At 37.4% G+C, this 22208-nt stretch overlaps 1 protein-coding gene across 1 annotated transcript; it reads left to right on the top strand.

The window, feature by feature from the left end:
* Nucleotides 1-234: 234 nt before the first annotated feature.
* Nucleotides 235-21806, top strand: LOC113075490 (protocadherin-11 X-linked-like). The gene is given in 5 exon segments (XM_026248208.1): nt 235-682; nt 7603-8187; nt 13384-14868; nt 14870-15871; nt 20759-21806. Coding segments are annotated over 4 exon segments (3111 nt in total). The 5' UTR covers nt 235-682; nt 7603-7647; the 3' UTR covers nt 20843-21806.
* The last annotated feature ends 402 nt before the right edge of the window (nt 21807-22208 follow it).

The following is a 22208-nucleotide window of genomic DNA, read 5'->3' as shown; positions in this document are numbered from 1 at the left end:
TGTCAATCGGAGGTGGAGAGGTGGGCAGTACTAAGGAACTGAGTTCATACAATACAACAGAGATTGCTAGAGCTCTGCGTACAACTACGCCAAAACGCAGTCTCAGTGTATGGAAGTGATGCTGTATCTACAGGCACACTCTCCACCTGCTCCGGTACACTGACAGCCCATGAGTATTTCTCAAAATAGATGTTTTGCTCTCTTTCACCCTGTCAAACCACGGGATGACATAAAATGAGGATGTTTTAAACGATTTGCAAGTTCTTTAGCTGTCAATTAAACGCACAGATCAAAAGAAAACAACTTAACTAAACAGTTCTCGTACATGACGAGCAGCGTTCCCGGGTTTTTTCCCGTTATGACTGTATGAATGCACTGAAATAAGAAGTCAACCCCATTTGGAGCAGCACTATCTCTCCGCGCGCGTGGGATTCAAGCAGTAGCCAGCCGCGAGACATCTGAGGAATTACATCGGCTCTCCTAAAAGTCATTCGCAGATGTTTTTCGCTGTTCGTCCGTGGACCGTGGACTTTTTCATGGACATGGATCGTTTTCTCTAGTTGGATACCGACTGGTCGCTACGTGAAGCTGTTTGATTCTGGGATATTCTTCAGTCTGGTCCAGCAGTGATGCCGCTACGTGACGGGAATTGAGAGTTTCCATATTCACAGAGAAATCCGAGGTAAGACACGTCCTCTTTATGCACATGTATTGCCTTTTTTATTTATTTTTTTGCATTTTTTGTGAAGAAAAAGATGAGCAGAAAATATTAGCAGATTTTGACCGCGCTCCCTAGTTTATTCAAGCGACCGGTTGTAGGTTAGGCTACTTTAACGTCTTTAAAAACATCGCGTATTAGATTAAATATAGACTAACGTAGCCTACACTTTACATGCGCTTTTACTGTTCGGGGAAAATAAACGCAAAAGTAAAAGGGCCTTTGCATCCACAAAAGTCGATGCGATTATCACAGTTTGCCTGAGGGAAATAAATTCACGGTGATATTTAAAATAATAATAACGAAACCAACTGCAGAATTTCCAAAGATACCATATGGCATCACTTTCCGATTGAAGATACGCTAGTCTAGTTTGTCCGTTAAAAATAATAAAAAAAAAAAAAAAAAGTACAATGGCAAAAATAACGTGTCGTATTGAACGCAAATAAAAAGTCGTGTTAAAAATATAATTCTGAGGGAACATCTAATGAATAGCAGCATAGAGACTGCTCTAAGATGCCATCCAACAACTTCTGAAGCGTTCTTCTCAGTCTTCTGGCTTAATGAGGTTACGTTTGGTAATTCTTCAGAACCTCTGAGGGAAATATTAATGTATCCCATAGTTTAGTTTGCATTTAAGAAAATGGAAACATCACATAGGTTAGGCTACTCAAAACATGCACGGCTGTGTGCAGCTCGCGAGACAGAAGAGCATCAGCAGATGAAGTCTGAAGCTGATCCAGGAGGATGCGTCATTTTCTGAACCGGTGTGCCGTCCGAGGCAGAACAGAAATACTTTGTTTTAAACACAGATCTGGTCCCTTAAAATGCCATGGTAACCAAACTTTCCGCTAGAATACCATAACATCTTGGGCAGAGAGAGAGAGAATAAATAAATAAAAGGCAAAAAATAAAAAATAAATCTTCAATGGTTTGTCAAGAACCGTTTTTGGCTATATTGAAGTTGTTGATTAATATATAGTTTCACTGGTGGTTACAAAGTTCTTAATTAGCCTATAGGTTCTTCAGATCAGTGCATGGTTTTGTGACCTTTAATTAAAGTTATATAAAAATATAAAACTAGTTTTCTAGTATATAAATAGTTTTCTCAACCACTAGAAAATAATAGCTGACAATAATCATACAAGATTTAACTTAAGTGTGTAATTTCAAATGTTCACCTATTAGATCATGCTAAACCTTGTGGTTCTAATTGGAAGTTTTATAATTAAGAGTGCATATACATTTATTGTTACTTATGAAAATGTGTTGTAGCTTAATATTATAATAGAAAAACTAAATAATAAATAGCAAAGAGCCTTACACTGTTTGCAAGGATCTCATATTCATATATTAATCTTACCTTGGTAATAACTGTAGTGACTATGGTATTTTGGAGCAAACTACTGTAGTTACACTGGAGATTGTAAGTGTAATCACAAGTGTACAAGTGTAATCCATTCTGCATGCTTTGTTCACATTATGTTATGCACCTTGACGTTTGATGAGAGGTATGAGTTTACAATCTGATTAATTTCTAATTTAGATTTTTATAAGGACAAGAGTTCAACATTGTTTCATGCTTTAAGGCAAAATAATGCAACTGGTTTTCAGTTTTACATTGCATATCTGTTGGCTGGGCAACACATTGATAAATTCAGTAGGCCTTTCTCTTTATAACCCATTGTTTTTAGTACACATTACTTCATCGAGTGTGAAAAGAACTGAGCCCCAATAGATTATAAAAGAATGTATCAATATCGTTTTTTATAATTCTTTTGAATTTATATTTTTTACAGTCTACAAGAAACAAACAAAAAAAAACCTTCTTTACTACTATTTTATATTTATTTTTTAAAATATATTTAATGCTGTGCTGTTAAATATGCAGTAAATTCTATCTAAAACAAAATGTTATCTTTATAGACAGAAGTTATGGCACATTTAAGGGTGTGAGTTAAGAATTATTTTATGTAAAACGCAAGACGTTCTTTTCGGTCTTGATTGGCTGCTTAAAGTATGATTATGTCATCGAACATGAAAGCACTATACTGTACTGTACCGTACATCACAAAACAGTTGTGACTGTAATATAGTACTGCCATAAATGGATAAGACTTCAAAAATGCATTATTGTGAAGTCAGATGTTTTAAACATTCTGTATTGCTTTATAAGCTACCAGTATCATCAATTATAAGTAACAACAATTTGAGTGAAGATCTTACCTAGCAAAGGTTGATGATATCAATTGTACAGTTTACCTTAGCAAACTCAAAAATAAAATAAAACATAAAAAATAAAACAAAAATTCTGCACTGCAGGGCTGGTCAAGGTGGTTACACTTGGGACAGTTTCCTAATATATTATACAAAGTGATCTTGAATGATTTGATAATTAGAATAAAAGTTTGCCTTCCAACTATGTAACCATGCATATGAATGTTTATTTATTCTATATTAATAGTTTTATTTTGAACTCACTCACTTTACAGTCTGTGTTTGTGTTCAAGGTGAGCTGAATTTAATATGTTTAAAAGAAAATATTTTCCCTTTAACTATGTGCTTTGAAAAGAAAAAAATATTGACATATAGTTTATATAAGTACTCTAAATATGCATAAAATAAACCATAAACTATATAGTGAAAAAGGAGTGATGCAAGCATATACGTCTATCATTTTCAAGTCTGTAATAAACATAATCCTTCATTTGTGAAATCCCCTTGTGCTTCTAATTCCTATTTATAGTTTGTAGACATAATATATTTCATTATGTTTTTTATTTGAAGATAAAATTTAAGAGGAAAGAGTTAAGCTGAATGGTGCATCACAATACCAGTCTTTAAGATTTAGAGTTTCAATGGCATGTTATACACTTTGCAATGTTTGTCCATATAAAATCAATTTGGGAGAATGATATATCCACAGCTGACATGTTGTTCCACTGAAAGTGCCCACGATAAATTGCCTGATGTTGGTCCTAAGAATTAAATCAACTTTTAGTATGATAATTTATGATGCAAATTAGCAAGATCTCAACCATGATTCACTCCGCACCATTTTATGTAAAGAAAATCATTGGCTGAAGTTAGCCATAACTTATTTTGTCACCTGACCGCATGGAAACTTTGATAAATTGATAAGTGGCAGACGTGACTGTTTGGATGCATAATCTTTGCTGACAGACCTAAATCGACTATATCTGTTTATCCATCGCAACTGGCAGCCTGTATGTTAATACCTCCCTATTGATCATTCAATTGATCATTGGTTCTTAGGATCACCATCAAAGCTACTCAAAGACAGACTGTGTATTTCAGAAAGATCCTAGCTTTATATTATGCATCACTCTAGCCTGTTCAGGTACATGAGCAATTAACTAAGATATATGAAATTACGATAATGATGTTGCAGAAGAACAAGCCAATAGTAAAAGTAATATTCATGTTTAATAATAATACCACATGTTTTTTATTACCCCCTATTTGATTAAAAAAGATGCCTTCATGATCTATAAAGGCTGAATAAATTATGAAAAAACATGTTTTCTGTTGATGAAAAGCCTGACATCCTGACAACACAGTAGGCTGGCCAATAGCTGCCACGGGGTTATGGGTCTCAAGCTGCTGATGGCAAAAGGTGTAGGGCGAACTCAAACAAGACATCGGGATGTCAAATAATCGTGCACACATGAGGTTTCTTTAAACCGATAAAGAGAGCAAAGCTTCTGATAAAAATGAGTTAAGTGACATGCTTCAGGCAGTTGTCCCAGTTTAACTTCCTTAAGCGGCTTTAATCATTATTTCGAAATGTCATTTTGCTTTAATTACCGTTCGTATTCAATTTGATTGTTTTAATCTGATGCCCGTTTGGTAGGTTGAACTGTATAGATTTTTCCACCTCTGCAGCATTTGGTTCCTGCTGATTCATATAGACAGAGATTCTGCATGAACTCGCGGTTGACATGTAGAATTATTTTCTTCCTTGACAGCTCAGCTCAAAATAAAAAAACAGGCAGGCCTGTCCGTCATGTTATCACGTAAAGCAAAGTCTGTGTGCCGCTCACTCCAGGCTCCAGAGGGAAGTATGGCTTTTGCATACTCCCTGGAATGCATGGTCCGCCGCTCAGAATAGATCACTGGAACCCTGCGCAAGCAGGAAGAAAGTCGCACCGATACCCCTGAGCTCAATTTTCCCAGCTAATTCTTTTTATTCACTCTCGAGCTGCAAGTTTCCAAAGATTGGGAAAGTTGAAACTTAAAGCATTGCAAATTCATCCAGAGTGCAGTTTTGAAAGAAGCGCTCCCAGGAGTAAATCTGAAAATGTCTCCATGAGTTTTCGCAACAAATATAAACTGTCCTAAATATGGGGAGGAGTGACATGTGAGTTCCCGTGTGGAATTGTCTAATCCCAGCACCATGTCCCTGGGTAGCAGAGCTCCATACAAAATGCCAGACATCACTTAGTGAGAGCTGGAGCTTATATTGTCTACACTATTTGGTGCTATTTTGAGTTATACAGGTTCATCAGCATTCTCTCTCTCCTTGGGATGGTTTGATTTGTTATTGTTGAAAGTAAACTGATTAATTAGAAATGCAAGGGAATTGCAGAACAGGAGAACCGTCGCCCTTATTGTCCGTAATAAAGGCCTGTCTGCGTCATGGCTAATGTCAGTTGCAGTTATTTAGATGTAGATCGTCTTTTCATCTTTTATGCACTACTCTACAATGCACTCCTTAGCCAGTGAGTCCTCTTCATTATGCCTTGTCGGATACAGCCTTGAACTCTTTTGGGTTTATTGGAGTACAGTAGGTGAATAGTAATTGCTTTGCTCTCACCAACTCAAAAATAGTGCAATCGTCAAAAGCAAACCAAATCATTTTTCACTTCTTTCTTCAAAGAACGACATAACAGTCTGAGAATATGTGCAGATCGTACGATGGCCATTGATCACTGTCATGTAAATAATCTGAGTGGTGCTCGTCTGGCCAACAAACCTTTAATGAGTCCCTACAGTCCAGCCGGAGTTTTCACTGTGAAAACAGAACATTCAGGCCTTTAGGTCTACGTGTGTTTAAGGAAATCAGCTTTTGAGATGAATTTTTGATGTGTGAAGCAAATCTTCAAGGTACACGATCGTGTATCTCTGCTGCACATGGCTTTGCTTTTAAACAAACATCCTTTTGGCGCATATAAATTACCCATTAATGACTTGATGAATGGGGAGTCATTGTTAACAGTATTTTCAAGACATCCCATTTCAAAAACATAATGCCGTGAGCTGTAATTTTTCTTTGTCGCTCTAGACACGTGCAATATTTGAATAATTAATATGTTGAAGCTATATTGGATACTCCTGCTTTGAAAATGTTTAACTTTTATTAATGATCTAGTAGGGTTGGGAATCGAAAATCGATTCCGATTCCAGAATTTGATTCTTAAGATCAGGAATCGGATACTTGTTGTCAAATAAAAATTTAAATTCTGCCTATCAATTACTATGCACTTTATTTTTTCTTTTCATCTCTGCGGACCAGACCTAGCAATCTGTCAGGACATTGAAATGTTTGATATCATTATTTAATCATATTGGAATCAAAACTGAGATTTGAAAAGAATTGGAATCGATAAGCAGAATCGGAAACGGAATCAGAATTGATAAAACTCAAACGTTACCCAAATCTATGATCTAGTTGTATATTATTACAATCAATTTGATTTAAAAGAAAGTCAAACGCTTGCTTTTTGGTGTTATCAATGTGGTTATTGATATGTAAACAGAAATAGTACTGCATGGACAATTCTGAAAACTAACAAAACCCAGAGTCTGGAAGTGTTAGGCATCTCCCCCACCAGTTCTCTGTGACCTAGTTGAGTTGTTGGCACATTGTGAAAGCCTCAGCCCTCTGGCTACTTTTATTTATATAATGCCCTGACTGGATTTATGTGGCCATCGAGCAAGTTGGCAACAAACACTGAAATGCTGATTCATAAATCATGTCTTGGTACTTTTGAATTATGGCTTTGTCTGAGGGATATTGACAGTCATTTGGGACTCATGTCTTTATTGTTAAACTTTAAATCATAAAACTCTTACTCACACTACAGTTACATCTTGGCTGCTCAGAATATCAACATACTGTAATCTGATACCAGGCATTGTAGCTCTGTTGAGTGTAGCCAATGGCATAAAGGAGTCCATTATGTTCAGTATGAAATCTGGACAGTCTCTCTAATGCAATGGTATGTTGTATTTGGTAGCATTTGAATGTTTTACTCAATGATTCCTCTTGTTAAATCAGTTTCTTTTTCCTTTTGTGTTTAAATAAATAAATAAAAAGTGAAACTTGGTTAAAGTGGTAGTTCACCCAACAATGTAAACTGTGTCATTTACTCACCATCATGTTGTTCCAAACCTGTATGACTTTCTTCTTTGGAACACAAAAGAAGAAGAAAAATATATTTTCTGTCAAGTTTCTTTCTTAGTATTTTTCACAAAAAAGTCAGTGACCAGTCAAGTGAGTCATTTGAAAACATCCAACTCAAGAGAAATTTGTTCACATTGAATACTCATGAACATGGATAAAGATTTAAAACCTCTGTCTCCATTATTGTCATTAAATGGAAGAAGAGCAACAGCATTTGTTTGTGTGTGTTCTCTTCCTGTACACAGAAGAAAGGCAGATGGTTTGGAAGTACATGATGGTGCGAGAGTGAGCAAAATTTATATCTGGCTAACTAATCTCTTTAATTAATTGAAAAAGTTGATATGCTTTCCAAAAAAGTTCATATTTTAAAGGATCAAAAACTATTTGTATGAAAACTATTTTATGGTTGTGAGTAGGACATGACCATTTGTCTTTTTTCCCTCTTGTCTTCCTCTAGCAGACTTTGCCAATCTTTCAAGACAGTGCAGCACCTACTCTGAGTATGGACTTGGCAAGTGAGGCCCATGTTCTGGTGGTTTTACTCACCTGCCTGTTCTTGATGTGCCAGGCTCAAGAGAAGGACTACACCATAAAAGAGGAACAGCCGGAGAATGTGCGCATCGGAAACCTGCGCAAAGACCTCAACTTGAACCTTGATCCAGACATTAAACTGTCTTCTGCGCTGCAGTTTAAACCTGTCTACAAGACGGGCGATGTGCCTTTGGTCAAGGTAGAGGCAAGCACGGGAGAGATTTTTACCACAGCCAACCGCATCGACCGTGAGAAACTCTGTTCCAGAGTCTTCAATGATAAGCGCTGCTTTTACGAGATCGAGGTCGCCGTGCTACCAGACGAGATTTTCCGATTGGTCAAGATCCGTTTTCTCATCGAAGATATCAACGACAATGCCCCGCTCTTTCAATCGACTGTTATCAACATCTCCATTCCAGAAAACACAGCCATCAACAGCCGCTACCCTGTCCCTTCCGCATTCGACCCTGATATCGGGATCAATGGGATTCAACACTACGAGCTTGTCAAGGTGAGTTCAACATTCAGCTGTGATTTATTACATGATTTATTACTGCCATTTAATGGGCCCTTAATATCCAGAATAAAAATAGCACAGTAAGCAATAAAAAATAGTTCTCAAGGTTTTAAAAGTAATTTCCTCTGTTTTGTGTTTGGTAAGTTGTTAATTGCACCAAGATAGATATGAACAATGTGGAGAATAGTTCTTTCTTCTAACTGATGTCTTCTGAGAAACTAGCGTAATATTCTCAGAGGATTAATATAGTCAGCTCAAACTGAAAAGTAGGATAATGGTATGCATGCTATTAAAATATATACAGATGCTGATATGTTACGCGTGTATATAATTTAGCATTTTATACAGTGTGAGAAGGCCGATTAACCCCAGAAGTGGTAAAAGTCACAAAGCACTCTCACGTACATCTGGGCTGTCAGTCACAATGCAGAAGATTACGACAAAGTACGTATTTCAATGAATTAACTAGTATTCCCTAGAAAGGTCGCCCTGTGTTTTAATTAAAATTCAAATACAGTGTGAAATTCAAATACAGTGTCAAACAATGAGCTAAAGACTGTCATTAAAGTGTGAAAGAGTAATTTGTACCTTTTCTTTTGAGAATTAGGCGAATCCTTGCTTTTCATGTCTGATTACGTTACCAATTTGCATGTTTAAAGAGTCTCTTTCTCTCCCTCTCTGCCAAGACTGCTGCGGCTCTCTCGATTGCCTGTGCTTGGAAAATGACCAGTGCATTGCCTCACAAAATTACAATAAATATGTAAAAGCTCTATTGCCTTTCAGATGATTTCATCTGTTCTTTGTCTGTAAGTGTAGTGTTTCCTTTTATGAATCATGTACAGAGTTTGGTGAGGGTAGATCTAAGTAAACAGAAATGGAAAGGGAGGATATGTTTCATCCTCTGAGGTTGTTGAAAGCATCCCACGAGCAGCATCTGGCCGTGAATCCACCTCTTGGACTGCGTTTGCATGGTCCTGTGAGAGTTCGAATCGCTGAAGCTCCCACACAGTTATGATTTAGACCAGCTCACCGTCAGCATGGAGCTGCAAGATTAGCATTGTGGGCCACAGCTGCTGCCCGCGTAGCTTTGAAAGAGCTCTGATAGCAATCCCTCTTCTGCTCTTTACTCATTCCAGTCATGTCCCCAAGGAGGAAGCCCTCACTTATTACACAGAAGGCCGTTATTGCCTACCCCGGTTTTAATTGCGGTGCCATATTAATTGTTCCATCAGCTTTAGTGTTGCCATGTCACCTGGAATGATGCACAGAAGCACCCCTGGACACTATCAAGGTCAGCATACAGAAAGTAACATGCATGGCTTGAGGAGTGCTTTCCAATAGAAGAGATTTTATCACTCAAAGAGAACCTCTTTACAACTACTATCTGGAGACATGTGGATCAGATCAGGCTCATGGGATGAGGATATTGACTTTTCTGTTGTGGGTTCCACCCAGCTCATTGTTATTTTTCCCTGCCATTTAAGCACTCTAACCTCACATTAAGAAAGTCGTTTCTCTCCTTTTGAAGCCATTTGTGTGTTTTTAATCACCTGGGACCACTGGCACTGTTATTTTAGATCTGCGCCATATTCTAGATCCTTCAAAGGACTTTCATTTCAGCAAAGTCTCCATTGGATTGCTTATTTGGGGAGTCAAGGTCAGCCTTAAAGTTGTTATCATTTAATTTCAATAATTCATGAGTATTTTGGTTTTCATCTGTCTATGATTCCGATTTGAAACTAGCTTGGAAAAAAAAAAACTTGCTCTGCTTAAATAATTTATTGAAAGTGTGATTTAATTTTATTTTTTAAGCTCGAACTTCTCACTCTTCCAGTTATTTCTGTTCAAGACAATGAGAAGAGCCAGTCGAATGATGCATTAATGATCAAGGGTTGACAAGTAACATGTAATAAAGAGTTCCCATGAATATTCCACCACAAAGGCTTGCGATTGATTCTTGAGAAAATATCATCCTCTTTGAACAAAGAAATTGTTCTGCCTGAAGTTGAGCTGAAGGGTTCTGACACTTCTCACTAAAGGTTTGTTTCCCAGGAAACGTTTACAGTATAGAAAATAGATACTATTAATTTTAACAATTAGCTTTTGAGATTATAGATGCTCATTAATACATTTTTCTCTCTTGAGAATCAGTCTGAGTAAAAGAGCATTAAAATTAAGGATGAGTGGATAAGGTAAACTGATTTCTGCTACTGTTCTGGACAATGGTGGACACTGGGGATATATTAGCTGATTCTAATCACATTACTACCTCAGTCAGTTGGTTACATGTTTCATTTGTGCCTAATTTCTGGTTGATTCTTCAGCCAAAGTTTCACCAAGAAGGCAATGCTTGTGTTTTGGTTTCTGGCAAATGGCTGATTAATTCATAGTGAATCAAAAAAGGTGACAAAATGTTCAGACTGTTTAGTGTAAATTAAATATTTATGTCATTGTATTATATGCATTTACTACTTTATATTGTATTCTAACACAATATAATAGTGCAAGGATCTAAAATATTCAGTTTCTCTGTTGTTGATACTGAGTTCATTCTGAGTCGTTGCTGTAGAAGGTCATCTCATTGATTCGTGCAGCAGATATTTCAGCCAGTCTGCAAAGCTGAGAGAAAATCTGGGGTTGAACTATGCAAAATGAAGCCTACTGATTCCTACTATTCTACTGTAAAGATACCCCTCTCTTTGGGTTATTTATAACTGACATTCGCTTTTGCATATATTTCTTGATTGCACCAGGCAATTGGGTTCAGTTTAAGCAAGTTTTTTGGCATCGTCTCACACCCAGTATTATCCCCTGTCAGTCTCGACTTGAACAAAAGAGATTCATCCCCTGTGTCTCTTATAATGCTCTATGGGTCAGTTGCTATGAATATGTAGATTCTTATGCATTACCTGTATTAATTTCAGGCATTTGTCACTTCCCCTTGGACTGTGAGTCATGTTCTTTTTACTCTATCTGAGTCTGTCTGAAGATAATCAGAATTCCCCAGCCTCATTTTCTATGGACATGGCTTGAAAAATTATGATTGTCAATGGCAAATCTCCTCAATGCTAGGCATTTTAAACCCAGACTCATTAACTAATCCATGTTTTAGCTCCCTGTATAAATATGAAACAATCAAAGATAACTAGTGAAAAAAAAGCTGTATGGTCACCAGGCATGCATTTGTAACTGACAAACTGTAACCCATCTTTACCATAACCACAAGTGCACTAAACAGATCCGCCTCTCCCAGACTTTTGTGTTGATTCTTACATAAACATCTTCACGTCAGTCACATTTGACTTTTTTTAAAGAAGAAAAAGTTTTGCATGTGCTAATATATGTAGGCATCCAAATGGTTCCTTTTTATAACCTTTCCATTTTAATGCTAATTATGTTCTTGGATGTATTTTGATATGTGTTTTGCATGTGTTGGTAGTGCTGACAGTAGACCGCAGATGGTCACAAAAGTGTGCCAAGAACCACCAAAGGGGGAGCTTACATGATTTTAGCATGTACAGAGCTTACTTTGTCAATGCAAAATATAAATTGTCATTTTCCATTGTAGTTCATTTGTGGCTGCATGCAGTGTGCCAATAAAAGATGGGTTGTTAGTGCCAGACTAAATGATTCAAGATTAACCATGGCATGAGAAATGCATATATGTATCGTAATTTGAAATATGTGCCTAGACAGAGTAATCTTTCTTAGCTTTATGTGCGGCAGGAAGCTTATCTCTTAAGGAAGTTGCCTTTTCTTGTTCTAGCATGAAATGTTTTTGACTGAAAGAGCTTCAAAGAGCCTCTTTGTTTCACAAATGTGCTTGACTCTCATTCAGGCACTGTTCCCGTCTCCCTCGTTTGCCAATCGTGGAAATATAGAATATGCGTGATGTTTTGCCTTACTATGCAGCCTGATCTGTAATAATAAATATTAGGGATAGTTAGGTAGGAAGGCAATTATTTTAAACAGTAGAAGCTGGTTTCTCTTGGGGATTACAAATGCATTTGTTTTCATTTTTCTCAGGCTCTGCTGTTGCCTAGAATTAGCTCCTTGCTGGGAGAGAAGCTTTTTTTAATGTTCAGATTTTTCACTTTTCTTTAATCTGTGGTGGTCTTGCAGTATGTTTCAAATTGAAGCTTATCTCTTTGACTCCTTTTTCAGCTTCTTTCTTCACATATGAACTTGAAACTGCACAAGCTGTCTTCCATACATATACTAAATCCAAAGCTTTGCTAGTTGTATAAAACAGTAAGTTGTGTGCAGGGAAGCAGAATACACAAGAGGATAGGGCTAGCTCACTGTTTCAGAATTTGAGATGCCGTGTGGCTTTGTTACTTTTAATTATTTAATTTATTTAATTGTTTGTAGAAAATGTTGTTTTTGAATGTTAAATCTGCAATTTTCTGTCAGACTGGCAAATAGTTTTTACGTTTTTAAGAGAATGTAAACTTAGCATGCGTATTAGGGGGTCAGCTAAGGCCAGGGAAGAAAAAATGGAGTCTAGCAAAGGCTTACTGTAATATTTACAGACAGGAATATTAGCAATGATTAATGCTTATCCAAGTAAATATGGAATGACACAAGGCAATTTCCTATCCAACAAACAATTTTCATTGTTTACCACATCTTAGACCTATTTACTTTGGGGGCAGAAACCGTGCTCTATGAATGGTTTATGGCACATATTTTAGTTTCCAGGTGCTCGATGAAACAGTTTACTAGATGGGTATCCAGTGTTTGCTTTATAGGATCATAACCTCCCGGATGGGCTTGTCAAGTAAATATTTTGAAGACCTTGCGCATTTTCTCATAGGAATAAAGAACTTTAACCCAAAGGTTTAATGCTGGAGCTAAAGCCAACATTTGTTGAAAGCCAGTATAAATTACTGCTCAAACATTAGTATTTGTGTTTTTTATTTTACTTCTGTTCTGTCTGAGAGATTATCATAGCATACACTTCAACATACACTAAAAGTAGGAAAAACTAGTAATAGACACAATAATTACAATACTATTAATGACAACTGAAACAGAATGAAAAATGCATCATGGTATTTTAAGTTCAAGTATAAACATCAAGTGGGGGTGTTCTCTTACTGACTTTTAGCTAAAAATTGTAAAGATGTACTGTTCTTTGTCAAATATACTGCAAAGACTTTACACAACTGCTATTATTTTATTTTCCAGAGTGTGAGTGAATTTGGCCTGGACATCATTGAGACGCCTGAAGGAGACAAATGGCCCCAACTCATAGTCCAACAGAGCCTCGATCGGGAGATGAAGGACACCTTTGTGATGAAAATTAAAGTAGAGGATGGTGGCACCCCTCCAAAGTCCAGCACAGCTATTCTGCAGGTCACCGTCTCAGATGTGAATGACAATCGGCCAGTGTTCAAGGACAGCGAGGTGGAGGTAAACGTTCCTGAGAATGCCCCAATGGGAACATCTGTCACTCACCTTCATGCCACAGATGCTGATCTGGGATCCAATGCTCAGATTCACTTCTCCTTCAGCAACCAAATATCCCCTTCCACCAAACAACATTTTGCTATCGACAGCACAACTGGACTGATTACCATCAAGCAGCCATTGGACAGGGAATTCAACCCGGTGCACAAGCTTATAGTGCTGGCCAGTGACGGTAGCTCTACCCCTTCAAGGGCAACAGTGATTGTCAATGTAACAGACACTAATGACAACGTCCCCTCTATAGATACCCGTTATATAATGAATCTTGTAAATGGCACTGTGCTGTTGTCTGAAAATGCCCCCCTTAACACAAAAATAGCTCTAATTACCGTGATGGACAGAGATTCAGATCTGAATGGTAAAGTGACTTGTTACACTGATCATGATGTACCTTTTAGACTGAAGCCAGTCTTCAATGACCAGTTTTTGCTTGAAACTGCTGCTCCTTTAGATTATGAGACCACTCGAGAGTATGCAATTAGGATAGTTGCATCTGACTCTGGGAAACCTTCTTTGAACACTTCGGCAATGGTTCTGATTAAAATAAAGGATGAGAATGACAATGTCCCAGTTTTCCCTCAGCCTGAAATCCAGCTGTCCATTCCGGAAAACAATGACCCGGGCACACAGTTGATAAAAATCAGTGCAACAGATGCAGATAGTGGTTCTAATGCCCTTATTATTTACAGTCTTGGCCCAGATGCTCCTGATGGATTTAACATAAATCCCCGATCTGGAATCCTTTCTGTCGTCAAAAGGCTGGATAGGGAGAAGCAGGAGACGTATTCATTCACAGTCATTGCCAGGGATAATGGTTCTACCCCTCTCCAAAGCAATGTCACAGTGAAGCTAATAGTCCAAGACCAAAACGACAACAGTCCAGCCTTTACCCATCCCGAGTACAATTTCTATGTGCCTGAGAACCTGCCTTTGTATGGGACAGTGGGTTTGATCACTGTCACTGATGCAGATGCTGGCGACAATGCAGTCGTCACTCTCTCGATCATAAATGGGAAGGACAATTTCATCATCGACCCCAAAACCGGGGTGATCAAACCAAACATTACCTTTGACAGGGAGCAACAAAGTTCCTACACGTTTGTTGTCAAGGCTGTGGACGCAGGTCAGATGCAAACAACCTCCTATGCCAAGGTCACCATAAATGTTGTTGATGTGAATGACAATCGACCAGTGTTTGTCATTCCCCTCCTCAAACTACTCCTATGATCTAGTACCTTCAACCACCAGCCCTGGATCAGTGGTGACCAGAGTATTTGCCATTGACAATGACACTGGGATGAATGCTGAGTTGCAGTACAGTATTATTGGAGGGTCACAGAGAGGATTGTTTGCCATTGACAAAATGACAGGCAACATTACTCTGCAGGAGAAGATTATAGCTTCAGATCAAGGTCTCCACAGGCTGGTGGTAAAGGTAAAAGACTTGGGACAGCCTGAGTCCTTACATGCAATCGCCCTTGTCCATTTGTTTGTCAATGATACTGTCTCCAATTCCACATTCATCCAGGAGCAACTTCGCAAGAGTTTGGAGACTCCTTTGGAGCGGAACATTGGGGACAACGACGTGACACCTCAGACCAATGGCTACGTAATTGTTGTTATTGCCATAATAGCTGGAACTATGACCGTTATCTTGGTGATCTTTGTGACTGCTTTGGTACGCTGTCGACAGACACCTAGACACAAAGTTGTCCAGAAGAGTAAACAGAGTGGCGAGTGGGTATCACCCAACCAGGAGGGTCGGCAGATTAAAAAGAAAAAGAAGAAGAAAAAGAGGTCACCAAAAAGTTTGCTGCTGAATTTCGTAACCATTGATGAAGCCAAGACCGATGACCCTACTCACGAGCACATCAATGGCACCTTAGACCTCCCTGTTGAACTTGAGGAGCAGACAATGGGAAAGTATAACTGGGCTACCACACCAACTACCTTCAAACCCGACAGTCCTGACTTAGCCAAGCACTACAAATCTGCTTCCCCTCAGCCAACATTTCAGATCAAACCAGAGACCCCTGTGGCTCCCAAAAAGCATCATGTCATTCAGGAACTCCCGCTGGACAACACATTTGTGGTGGGCTGTGACACACTCTCCAAGTGTTCCTCGAGCAGCTCCGACCCCTACAGCGTTTCAGAGTGCAGCTGTCAAGGGGGCTTCAAAGCACCTGGACAAATCCACACCAGACAGGTAATTCACAAGTTCCTTTCTTAAACCACTTGCTGCTCCAGCTCCCATTTGTACTGTCCTTCTGATAGAAAGATGTAGAATGGAGGGTGACAGTTGCGTATGCTGGGCTTCAACAAGGGCTCAAATATGCATGCATGTCAGGATGCAAATGAAAATCTGAAACTTAAAAACTGGGAGGTTGTTGGTTTTATGGTTGTGTGAGCAAAAATATAATTTCACGTCTTCACTGAATAAGACTATAGAAACAAATGCCACAATTTACCACCTGAAGGGACACTGTACATATTAAGAAGACTGTTACAGATAGCGAGATGTTGGACGACTTTGATTATGGGATGTGTCTTCCAATCAGGTGTTTAATTCAAAAGAGTAATTATTCGAAAAACTACTTTTTGTGTGTAAAAAAAAGTTTTTATATATAAAACTTTGATTATGGGATGTGTCTTCCAATCAGGTGTTTAATTCAAAAGAGTAATTATTCGAAAAACTACTTTTTGTGTGTAAAAAAAAAAAAAAATTGCTAGCTTGAGATTACAGCTATTTTTGTTCTTGACTGACATGCCAAAACCAAGCATGCTTCACAGAAAACCAAACGAGATAGGGTTGTGTTCCAAAGAACAACTGAACAGATGCACACTGCTAAAACAATTGTTTTCCACAGAAATGCTTGATAGAACTCATTAGAGCTGAAACTTGTAACATAGTATGGAAATATTATTTTTGAATAGAATTTCAAACTTAGTCCAAAGGAAACATTATAAGTTGTCTCTGAGGAAAATTGCTGGCATTAATGAGACGATGGTTAATTTGAATACTTATATTCTAGTCTACGGATTCAGAGGATGTGCCAAATGCAAAATAGCTAATACATAACAGCAAGTGAGGAACATAAATGTAAATTGGGGTGGAGAGAGAGGTGGCCTTGCTGCGGCAATTGGTCTTTCTTGCAGAGTGGAAGACTGAGCTGTGCGATTGTAGGTCAGAGAGATCAAGGTGAAGACAGAGCTGTGGGAACATGAGACTTAAATAGAAGCATATTCACTAATAGCTTGAAACACCATTCATTTTACCTATCAACTGCATGTTGCTAATGACCAGCCGTTGAATCTGCAGTGTAGCCATTTTCTCAGGCAGGTTAGAAAGCCGAGGACTGGGGTCAGGAATTAGTTTAAGACTCCAGGGGCCTAAATTCAAACAAGACTGAGCATGAAGATTGTGATAGGACACCAAATAGGACACTGTCTAAATGATCAGTGACTAGCTGCTCCAAAAAAAAAAAATAATAATAATAATAATAAAAAAAATTATATATATATATATATATATATATATATATATATATATATATATATATATATATATATAAAAGCATTCATGTATTTTTTTTTCTGTAATTTCATGTCATCCACTGTGAGCTCTTGTCCTTATTGAAGAAAATCCCCCTTTGCATATTTCTTACAAATTACAGTATATCCACTCAGATACATTGTGCGAAGGATAATTTAAGGTGACACCCACACATAGCTGATGTTCCATTTCCACCATGAGGCCTTTATTTTAAAATGCAGTTAAAAGCAACGCTCTGCCATGATGCATTATACATAAGTGTGTTTATATAGTGAGATTATGGAATGACACATAATTCAGGTTAGATTTGTAATTCACCCTGCCATAGTTGTTGTTCTTTTGTATATTTTGAAATATGCAGCAATATTTGTTGAAAATTGTTAAACCTTGCATCAGATTCTTGAAATGTTTGTGATTTAAATCCTATTCAGATGGTGACTTGTGGTGCCGGGTACTGTCAATACCATAGCTACTGCAGTAAATTCATGTGTGTGTGTGTGTGAGCTGGTATGTATGGAATATGAATAGATTGATATTTTATTTATTTACTTAATTACTTATTTTTATTCATTGTAAAAAAAGAGTGCATTCTTAATGAGAGTGACCAGTTCAGAAACAGCAGTTCTAAACCTACTGCAGGACAGGTTTTGACCAGATTTTTTTATTATTTTATTTATTTATTTATTTTGCAGAAATAAACATAAAGCTTTTCAACTTTTTTCAAGATGTTGAGTTTAACATTGAATGTCTTAGTCATGTTATTTCTGTACATCTCAAGGTATCCTGCATTTTTGACAGGTAAAGACTATTGAATTATCCTAAAGAAAGTTAGTGTTGAATCATCTGCAATTCTGAATTAAATTGCTTTTTATTTTGTATCCAACCATTCCATAATCTATGTAAAGCTAATTTTTGCTTTCATATTAGCTATTGTCTTTAATATTTCTTCTTACTTAGTCATTGTAACCACGACTGGGATAGAGCCATTACTAACCTAATCTAGAATATCAGACCATGTCTGGACCTAATATTTGGTGAAAAATCTCTAGTGTCTCATGTTTGCTATAAAGCAGTGACACAAATGTCAGCATTATTTAACTTTAGCGACCCCATCTCGATGTCTGAGAAACATCATGTCTGAATTGGCCATGATGAATTGGTGCAAGAACATTTGTAGGGACCATTAAAGGATGCATTTCTCCCAGGAAACATTCGCTGATGAAGGTCAATGGGATGCTTAGCAGGGCTGGGGATGATGTCAGCATCAAAGAAAAGCTCAAAATACAACATATTTATGGGCCATATGGATCATAATACCATCAGAGGCCCATTCTCCATTTAGAGCACCAGTGCGAACCCCTTTCCCACCCCTTCCACTCATATTTGCCTTTCTTTTATCTTTCGTCTCTCTGTTCTCAGACAGTGATTTTAGAGGTCAGTCCCTCCGGTGGTGGGGGTGTGCTTCTGTCTGAATACACACTTTAGGTGTGACAGATCAAGTAAATTCCACCGTACTTGACTGATCCCTGGCAGGGCCATGAATATGCAAGAACTCTAGTCGAACCAAATGCCATAAGGCCTCTTTATTCGGAGCAGGGGTGCATTTGAGGTCAGCAGCTTTGCTATTCTAACCTCATGTTACTTGCAAACCTGGTCTCCATTTGGATTGTTATGTATATACCCTCACAGGCTTATGGGGCCTTACAGTCAAACACACTTTCTTTGCATCAGGCTTCTTAGTACATTCAGCATTTCAAAACATCATGAAATATGGGAGAGGATGTCCTTGAGTCCACAGTTTGTGCTCTCACCCACCCGGGTTTCAATAATTCAAATTCTACTTCATTTTTGAATCTTGCTGGGTTTAGGGCAGATGTGTCTAGATTTACAACCAAACACATTTTTTAGAACATGGAGTGATTGAGGTCTCTTGAATTTCTCTGTCTCTATTGATTAAATCAATTTGTGTCATACCCCAGACAATTTCTGCAACGTTTAGCCCATCAGCAATTATTGTGCATCTTGGACTGTAGTAATATATTCTGCATGTTCATTTAAAATTCTCAAGTCTTACCTATTTTTATGCCTTTTTTAACCATCTGTTTCTGCCACTGATAATTCTAAGTAAATACAATTTTACTTTAGGTCCAGCCATATATGTATGCATGTGTGTGTGTGTGTGTGTGTGTGAGTGTATTAGTTATGAAAATGTTCACCCAGTTAACGCACCCACCCCGTCCAATATCTGTACATTATCTTACATTTAGGGATAATTCATACAAGAAATTAAGCTCTGTCATCATTTACCCAAACTGTTTTGTTAATCACTGAATCTCACTGTGTGAAAATAATAATAATAATAATAATAATAATAACACCGAGATATTAATCAAATTAGTCTTTTTTATGTACTATAAATCATGTTAGGCTATTGTAGCTATCAAACAATCAAACAAAATATTTCTTTCTAAAGCTCCTTTTGTTATGTCTACTTGATACTTTTTTTATCTAACACAATATTGGCTTTAAATTATCTTTTGGGCCTATTTTTTCAGACAAATTTAATATGCCAATAATTAGATTAATAAAAAGGAACACACACACACACACACACACACACACACACACATATATATATATATATATATATATATATATATATATATATATATATATATACTGTATATATATATATATAAAGGTTGAGAAATCCATGTTTGTTTGTTTTTTGCATTTCTAAGGCTGGAATTATTATTATTATTATTATTATTATTTTTATTTATTTATTTTTTAATATAAATAAACCAGAATTTATTCATATAGGTTTTATTGGCATATGTGTTCCCTAGGAAACAAACCATGACCTTGATGACATCACTTTGTGTTCTATCAGGGAAGGCTTACTATAATATCAGTTTTTTAAAAGTCACTCATGTTAATTTAGCATTGCTGAAGATTGAATCTAGGATATAAAGAGCTTTGAAATGGTATTTTCCTCTTGCACATGCACATCAGATCAAACACATCCACAGCTGCTCACAGATATTTCAATTATGGATTTAACTGATTGAGTTATAATGAAGTAAATATAACCTTATTAGTTGAGTTTATCATATAATAAAAAAATAAAATAAAAACTTAATTATAGTGTTGTACCACATGCAGATAACTTAAAAGGAAATTGGTTGTAGTCACAAGAGCTTCCTGTAGTCATTAAATGAATGAGTGTTGCTGTAGTGTGGTGGCTGTCACGGCGCATTTGGAGCAAAAAGCAATTTGGTTTACCTGCATGCACTGACTAGTCACTTTTCCAAGCATTCTTCAAGGTAAATCTGAAAAGATATAAAGAATATCAACCTCTCTCGCTCTGTTCCTTGAAGAATGCTGTTTCTCTCCCTCTCTCTATGTATGCATGTGAATGTATATGTCCAGAGAGAGAGGCCTTCATTATCATCATACACAGTACATACTGCAGCTTAGCAAGCCAGATGAATTTGTAACTACAATCTCCCTATATCTGTCTGTCTCTCTATATTACAGGAGACGGCACTGAAACCACCACTCTATGGCACACTCTGTGGCACAGGTACAGCTCGCTCCCACAGGATAAAAATCAATCTCTAGCTGCCATTTCCTAAAGAGAGGGAGGGAGGGAGAGGAAGGCACTCACAGAAGAGGTGAAAACATGAACTGAACACATTCTCCAGCCTCAAACGAGTCCTAGAGAGTAACGCCAGACTAATGTAACTGTCCGAAACTCTGCTTGTGACATGTAGGAGGTTTGAAATGCTTTGTTTAACCCTTTTGTCCTCATTCACCGGTTGCACCGAATAGGGCACAAGAGACACCTCCACTCTGCTTATCCAAATTGAATATGTATATGGCGAAGACCTCTGTAAAGAATGTTTATATAGATATGTATTTATGTATAGCAGCAGCCACAGTCCTTGTCGTCTGTGTGTCTATTTATTGATTTTGTTCACTGATTTTCTTGATTGACACGTTCAACAAAGTTCGATGAAACTTTGATGTGCCTGGTGGTTGTTGTTTTTCTTTCTTTTTCATATCCTTTGCTCACCTGCTTTTACTTTTTCATTTGCTCAATCTGTGCTTGTATCCGATAGATCACGGTAGTGAGATGGAGATCTCTTTGTCACCGATTGCCACAGCACACCTCACAATGTCCCAGCGTTTGTTAACATTGAAATGCATGGCCCTCCATAGGAGGTACCAGAACTTTTTAACTCTGTCACTGATTGCCTCCAAATTTGGGAAGTGGAAGTTTCGAAAAGAGCCCTAATTCTTTGCTAGGATGCAATCATATGGGACAGTGGCCCTGCTTCTAATCAAAGAACCCCCTTGTACGCAGTAAAAAGGGACACCGGGTCTGACCTTTATATGTTGTCTGTTGGCTTTAACCAGAGCCAATATAACTTCTGAGATGTATTAACTGATTTTGAATAGAAAGTCTTCAGCAATCTTGTCATACGAGATGGCAGGTTTTAGTTACATCATCTGGGTGTTTGTATATTCTGAAACTGACATGCTATGTATTCATACAACCGGAGATAGGAAAATTATATATATATATATATATATATATATATATATATATATATATATATATATATATATATATATATATATATATATATAATACAAGTATATTAAAAGTAAAAAAATACTCAACGAGCACGAGAATACAACGTGGACTATACAGATTTCATGTCAACAGCAATAAATTTACGATAAATCGAGAACTCACCCTACATGAGCACTTTAAAGTCGTGATAATAAGCATCCCACAGCTAAAGCTCTCTTTTGTGAAACTTAACAGTCGGGTATTTCCGTCTTGAATGACTATTACATCACTTATAAATTGCTTCAATGGATAGCACTTTTGTTCAAGCAGTAATTTACTCCTTTTTAGCAAATGGACTGATTTGTAGAAGTGTCTTTGGGCCCAAATGTTTGACCTCTTATTCTTGCG

Source organism: Carassius auratus, unplaced genomic scaffold (assembly GCF_003368295.1).
Source record: "Carassius auratus strain Wakin unplaced genomic scaffold, ASM336829v1 scaf_tig00017073, whole genome shotgun sequence".
Taxonomy (NCBI): domain Eukaryota; kingdom Metazoa; phylum Chordata; class Actinopteri; order Cypriniformes; family Cyprinidae; genus Carassius; species Carassius auratus.
Note: the sequence above shows the minus strand (reverse complement) of the source record. Positions and strands in the feature narration are given on the sequence as shown.